We start from the raw sequence: 7,249 nt of genomic DNA, 5'->3' as shown, positions 1-7,249 counted from the left end.
TTTCCCTTTGTTTATGGCATCTGACCTACTGTCAACAACTGCCACATTGCCCCCTGTCGTTTAAACCACCGACGTGCATGTAGTCTGTCTGTCTTTACAACATTTGTTCATACTTATTTTAATGTATTTCCTCTTACTTTATGTGTTTGTAACCCTTTTGTTTTTTACCTGCGATTATTATCTAGTAAAACATAGAGTTTCCATATTAAGTAAACTAATAGTAAAGCGCTGGTCCGAGACAAAAACACGCTCGGCTTTTGGTCCGTTTGCTAACTTGTCCGTAGTGAAACAAATGCTGTTGCTGATCGCCCGAAGCGACCCCGGGGGGAAATTAGCTAAGTGTGAACGTGCAAGAAGTTTCAACACTCCGATGATATGTTTCAGTTTAATTGGCAACGTCAGATAAACCACCATTGCCAACATTCAAAGTGAATAGAAGTTGCTGACTTTGTACCCACAGTAGCGATACATTGACGTGTAAGTGTCTGTGGGTGCGTCTCTGAACGAGAGAGCCACTCTGTGTCAGCTAACGAGAACAAGCTGTTCTTGTTTGAATTGACCATGGACGCGTTTGTCAAATTCACGAGCCAAAGCCAAGGAAGGGACCGTATATTCCGGTGAGTCGTCTCGGGTGTTTGTGACCATCTCGTCAACTGTCCACTTTGCATTTTAGTGTCAGAAAAGCTGTCTTAGATAAACGTCAACTTTTTTTACTTCTTCTTATACTCTTTGTCTTCTTTCTTTATTTCAGGGCAACTCAGTATGCGTGTGCACTGTCAGCATATTTACTACGAAACAACTCGGAGAGAAAGGACCTTGTGAAGAAACTTAAAAGTCTGGAAACCAACATGAGCGCTGGACGAAAGCGTGAGTATATCTGTAGCTGGATATGAAGGGGAGGATGTTCTCGGTAGTGCAAGTTGAGTTTGGTGATTCCTTGGACCTGAACATGAAATACAATAATTAAGATGTATCAGATTATACTGTACTTTAAAAGGTTATTGTGGTTCCACTTGTTCAAGTCCAACCATATAGGTTAAGCGGATTATGTCACATCCAGTCCCACCCAGTTCCGCGTAATATCTGCAGCAGAGTCAACACTCTGTTCAAAGTAACATTGCTGTTCTCCATTTTCCATTAAAACCAACAATATCGTTGTAACTTCCCAATGTGAAGATGTAAACATGAATCACTTTAATTTTTAATTGATCCCATGATGTGTTGATGAATCACTTGGTCTAAACTATAAAAATGGCCTTTGGTCCACCGTAATGTCTCAAATACCTTCTACAAATATTGTCTTGTAAAACTACAAGTTCTCACATGTGAGAAAATTGATTTAGCCAAGAATTTTTGGCTTGATAAATGCGATTGTCTCCTTTTCATTATTCCATCCTTCTGTCATTGAATATATAATAACACTGTGGGCTGCTGCATAATAATCTGAAATCCACCGTCTTTCTTTGTGCTCAAAACCCAATGTTGTTGCTGGCTTCTTTATAAATACAAAGATTTTTGATCAACAAGGTCAAGATGAGCTGCCCACAAGATGGGTGCAGAGTCACAGCAAATAACGGCTTAAGTTGTTTGACTTTCTCTAACTTTCATAAATAAATAATTCAATCACCTCATCTATTTCACAACACTTTTGGAACGGCTGCCATTGTTCTAGGAAATATAGTTTCTTAAATTCAATAGGAAAGGGAAGAATATGAATTAGCTTGTTCTAGACATAGACTTGTCTATGACTGTAATGTAAACTACAAAAGATATAAATAATAGTGTGGTGAAATGTAACCAATTAGCAAAATGCAAGACTTTTGTTGCTAACCTTCAAACCTTTTACTGGTATACCAGGGTTTACCTCAGGAAATTGTTTAGTGGCAGGAAACACTTCAGGTTCTACACATCTTGTCTTCTATTTAGTTTAATTAGTTAGATATCAGCCTAAGCAGTAGTCCTTAAATATTCATATGGTCTTGTAATAGCACCTCTACTCTTTTTCTGCTATGAAAACCTGCATACATTATCCCACCCTCAAATCAGCATCAATAGTATTTAGTTGGCTTCTGTTGGACGAAAAACATACTCACTTTTAATCAGACTTCTCATTGAACTGTTTCTGTTTAATCTTACGCACAAACTCAGCATGTCTCCTGATAGCTATGAGAATGTGGAATCTGTAGGTTTCTGTCTGAAAGAACGTGCAGTTAATTTGTTATCGTATGACCATTTTTTGCAAACCACTCAATGGGATGACGAGGGGAAAGGTTCCCGATCGTTGCGGAAGACGTCTTGAGGGTTTCTGTCAGTGGGTCATGATGTGTATTTAAGAGGTGGTTCTTTGAGAGATCGTGAAGCAGTCTTGGATGTGCAAATTGTCTATCACGTTGTACTTCTGTCTCTGCTCCTTCCTTGCAACGAATATATGTTCCACATGAACAAACTGTACACAACACATAACTGAGGATGTTCAAAAAGTGTGTCAGGCTCCCATTTGACCGTGCTCTGTAAAAGTGCCATACAAATTGCACTGAACGTTTTACAAGTAAAGTAGTCTTTGGCAGTTTGGCGTTTTCTTTGGCATCTATACACCTCAGTCATGGGCTTAGACCAGCTAAATGTCTGTTTTTTGGCTCTGCTGAAAGCCGTAGGGTTTCCCTCTCTGAGCTGAGATGAACCTTGTATGGGTGACTGACACACAGACTTCCAGCTGTGGCTGTTATTGATTACCATAAAATGGCCTTGACACCTCATAGATGCGTTTTACTTTACAACCCAAACTGAAACTTTTTGAACTTTGACACAATGATAACATTTGTATTGCGATTCACTTGTAAATATGGGCCAAACAGACTGTTGCAGTGAGGCATTGAACATTTTGATACAGCTTGTTCTTTGTACAGATGTTCTTGTTGTGTCCGTGTGATGAGATTGAAAGGTAGTCCTCTCATCACATTTATCATTAAATACTCATTGTTTAATTTGTATGTGTGAGACTCATTCCATAAATAATTTATCTCTTTGCCAACACTGGTTATTAATATAAAAATAATTTGGAGACAAGCTCCACATAGAAATGAGGGGCAATGCCTTCGAGCAGGTTCAGGCAAGAAAGACCTTGCCCCAGGGTCAAAGTAAACCAGGCCAGACTCAGTTTGCGCACCACTTAATTATCTCTTCTCTCTGCACAGCACATGGCGTTCCCTAACTTCCTGTTTTCTGTTGTAAAGATGGCTTTCAGCACGACTGTGTTTGGGTCACTTACAAGTACAAGGATAGTGACTTTATATAACTTTGTTGGATCGTAACTTTCAAACTGTGTTTTGATTTCAAAGGCCAACCAAGACATTTAGAGATGCTCAACTCTTTTCCCATTGTCATTAGTTGGTAGACTGAATTTTATTTTAAAAATGACTTATCGCATCCAGATTTTTATTTATGTTTCAAGCAATCAGTCATTTTTTACTAAATCCTACTTTTATCTGAAATAAGAATACACCATATGAAGAGAAGAAATGTTTAAAAATGTGAAAGACGGATAGAAAGGTGCGCCAGTTTCTTCTGTTTGTTACTGATAAACGTCTATAGCCATTTAACTTTAAGACATTGTTTGTATTATTATTGGGCAGCAGACATCCACAGGTTGCTGCTATTCTTCAGTCTCTAAACCATCGAATGATGAATCTCCAGTTTTCGCTTTTATGGAGCAGCATTCAAGTAATCCAGTTTTATTTCTCTATTTATTTGTGCCCTACTACCTTAAAGTAAATGTTATTGGATGAATTACTCAAATATTCATGATTCTCTAAAGATATGATCTCAGTTTAGAATTCATTTCCAACTTAAACAAGCTCTTTCTACCTTCCGTATTACATTTTAATCCATCCCTCACTGATCCATCTGTTCAAATATAGCATCAGATAGGGATCAAGTGTGTGAAAGACCTTTTCCAGGAAGGGTGCTATATTTCTTGAACAGTTAGAGGACTATATTATATTCCCCAGGCAGGTTTCTTCAGCTATCTACAGGTACATAGGTATGTCAAAACACACTTCTCTCTAGCAACCACACAGACACCTGAATAGATGAATGGTTGGACATAGAGCTGGTTTAAAGAGATCTAGTGTCTACCCTGAATGATGATATTCAGAGGGTTGCTTCCCCATCATCTAATTACTAAAATAGGCAGTAAGAGTGCGACTGTCGCTGTTTTTAACCTTTCAATCCCAAGGTAGCCACGCCCGAAAGCATCCCTACTTTATGGTCTACTTTACTTTAAAGGGAACCATTATTTATTAAATGAACACTGTGCTGTGTTGAAGAGATTTGAAACTAGTGTTTTTTTTCTCATGGACTTCTGTATAATCTGAATATTTTTGGGACAAGAGGAGCTTCCTCCTTATGGCCAGTAGAGGGAATGCAAGTTCAAGGTTCTTCCACATTGGACCAGAGGTTGCCGCCTGGTTTAGATGCAACCTTCATCAGGTGCAGTCGCGACCCATCTAGTCTTAGTTGCATGGTTCGGTAATACCCCAAACTGACCCCGTTTTGTACAGGTGTATTCCACACGTCTTCTTCACACGTGTCTCACAAGCAGGGTGCCACCAGTAGCTGTTACAGAGTCCACAGAGAATAGTCTCCAAAACTATGCTCTTTCCTCCAAAGGGAAAAATGTAACAAGATGAAAGACACTGTAGTTTGGTTTATAGGTCGGTTTACTGGTCTCCTTAGTGCTCTGATACAATGAAATGTTGACCTGACATTTCATATTGAATTGATTACTGCTCTAATATCACTTTTTTCTTCCTCCTTTGTCAGTGTTCAGGCTGGGAAACGCAGTAAATTCCATTGAGGCTTCTAAGCGAACCATGCGGCTCTCTGACCGAGTGCTGTGCCTGTGCCTCACTGCGGCCAACATCAACCGCGCCCTCTACTTTATCTGTGACAATGTACTTTGGGCCAGAAGTGTCGGTCTTATCCGTGATGTCGACAAAGACCGCTGGAGCCTTAATTCCTCTCGCTGCTACTTCCTCTCACTAGTTATGACTCTGACCAGAGATGTTTATTTAGTCCTCAAGTTAATGGCACAGAGGGCACGAGATAAAAACTTTAGACAGAAAATGGAGGAGCATCTCAATGAGAGTCCTGAAGTAGCTGAAGCTGTCGTTCCTCAGCTGGATGCGTTTGTCTTTCTGCTGTTTGAAAGCTTCAAATCACAGCCTGCTGTTGCCTTGGACATGTTGAAAAATACTTGTGACCTCTTCATTCCCCTGGACAGGCTGGGTATATATCAGTCCAATGCAGGAGTGGTGGGATTTTGTGGTTTGCTGTCCTCACTGATTGGGATTGTGACCCTCATGCAGCCCAAGTTAACACTTAAACCATGACAACAAGACGGGAAATGAAACCTTACTGACTAACTTCAGATAAAAAGTTGTATTGTGACAGGTTTTAAAAATAATTTAGTGACATTTGTTAACTGAGCTGACGTGATGGACCCAACTCAACCTGTTGAATAATGAGATTAGGTAACATTTTGTAACATTCATTTTAGAATAGCGTTTGTTTTAGACTGAAGGGGTAACTGGATTTGATTGTTTTGTAACACATTTTTTAAATGATTGAACTAATTACATAATACTGTTGACACAAAATGATTTATCATTGAATTGGCCAGTTACATTTTAAAATACTGTTTTAAAAGGGACAACATCAAGATTACAGAGAAGCCTTGTTAATGTTTTGTAATTTATTCGAGCCAAGGCTAAACGTGTGTGCAATCCTGTCTTTTCCAACAGCACTTTTAACACCAGCAGCAGTTGTGTAACTACTTTATAAGATAAGGGCTCCTTACTGATGCAAGCCTTCTTTTGTATTTGCCTTTGTACATCTCTTAAAGTGAAATAATCTGAACCGTGTCTGTCACTGCGCTCTATTGTGTGATAAGATGCTGTTTTACCTCAATGATTCAAGTGATGAAGCTGCTTCTCAGACAAAAAGGTTTTCCACAGGGGAAAAGCAGTTTAGAGATTTTTTAGGTACAGCAGCAGACCTTTTGACTTGTCATTGTAGGGAAACGGCACATGTTACTAATAAAACAATCAATGGCTCTGTTCTATCAGTGTGACTGCGTCAGCATACATAATAATAATAATAATAATAATAAGCATAAGAATAAGAATATTATACCATGACCCTGAAATCAAAAATGCCATGTCTTTATTTATTTATTTTTTATCATTTTTAATTTTACATGTGCTTTTCCTACTGTGACAACTTAAAATGGTGTGTGTGGAAAAGGCCTTTCATCTCACCTGTTTTTTTTCTTCCTTCTGCCATCCAAGCATGGCCTGGACTTTACATGTGTGTTTATATTTTAATGAGCTAAAACACCCTTTATAATGTGATTACAAATACATTCTTGATATATTTTCTATACATAGACATATATCAACGCGGGTTTATTTGTTATGTTTTTCTTTGTGTCACAAACAAAACAAGGACATTTGAATTTTGAAAACTTGTTTTTAATTCAGTTTATATGACTTGATGTTTTCACCTTCACCGTTGATTAAAATGTTAATCAAACACAAACAAATATCAGACATAGTAAATTGTGTGTCTTTTTTTAAAAAACAATGATTAACGTCATTGTATTTCAATGACGTTAATCATCTTTAACTTTGTTAATCTTTGACTGATCAATAGAAAGCCGTTGTGGTACAGTTTAGACAGAGTAGCACTGCCCTCTGGTGGAAACATGACACTTTGAATTCAAAAGAGCTTTATTTTTCAATTCGACTGAGACAACAATACACTTTGTTTCTGAAAGCTTTTCTCAAGAGGATGACATTGTGACAAAGCATCCACCATCAAAAATTGCAAAAATATATTCCATTTCCCTTTCACCATACTTTAAGTTTTGCTGAAAAGAATGAACTATGAAAAGATAAATCCCATAAAAAGACAAACGCATACAAAGCAATAAATAAACACATTTGTTCTCCAAGGTAGATGAATTGCAGTGATTAATAATAGGCAACATATTTGATTTGACATTTCCATGGCGACACTGTTTTTCCAGTATCAACAAATCAGTTGAATGCACCAGTATTACATTTGTGAAAATAGTTTACTGGGCTGGAAATAATAATGCAAACAAAATCCACGTCATTTTTACAAATATTCTAGTATGCAAATAGCTTACATTAGATGCAGTTTAATTGATGTCCTGGAAAACATTGCA

At 37.9% G+C, this 7,249-nt stretch overlaps 1 protein-coding gene across 1 annotated transcript; it reads left to right on the top strand.

Annotated features, from left to right (window-relative positions):
- The first annotated feature begins 334 nt into the window (after positions 1-334).
- pex11a (peroxisomal biogenesis factor 11 alpha) lies at positions 335-6,496 on the top strand. The gene is made up of 3 exons (XM_068603378.1): positions 335-617; positions 752-867; positions 4,822-6,496. Exons 1-3 carry the CDS (start codon positions 562-564, stop codon positions 5,388-5,390), a joined length of 741 nt encoding a protein of 246 aa, XP_068459479.1. The 5' UTR covers positions 335-561; the 3' UTR covers positions 5,391-6,496.
- Positions 6,497-7,249: the final 753 nt, after the last annotated feature.

The sequence above is a fragment of the Clinocottus analis genome, unplaced genomic scaffold (genome assembly GCF_023055335.1).
Source record: "Clinocottus analis isolate CAN_PGR_092001 unplaced genomic scaffold, fCliAna1.0.p SCAF_6, whole genome shotgun sequence".
In the NCBI taxonomy this organism is placed as follows: Eukaryota; Metazoa; Chordata; class Actinopteri; order Perciformes; family Cottidae; genus Clinocottus; species Clinocottus analis.
The sequence above is the reverse complement of the archived record's forward strand: the minus strand, read 5'-3'. Positions and strand labels throughout refer to the sequence as shown.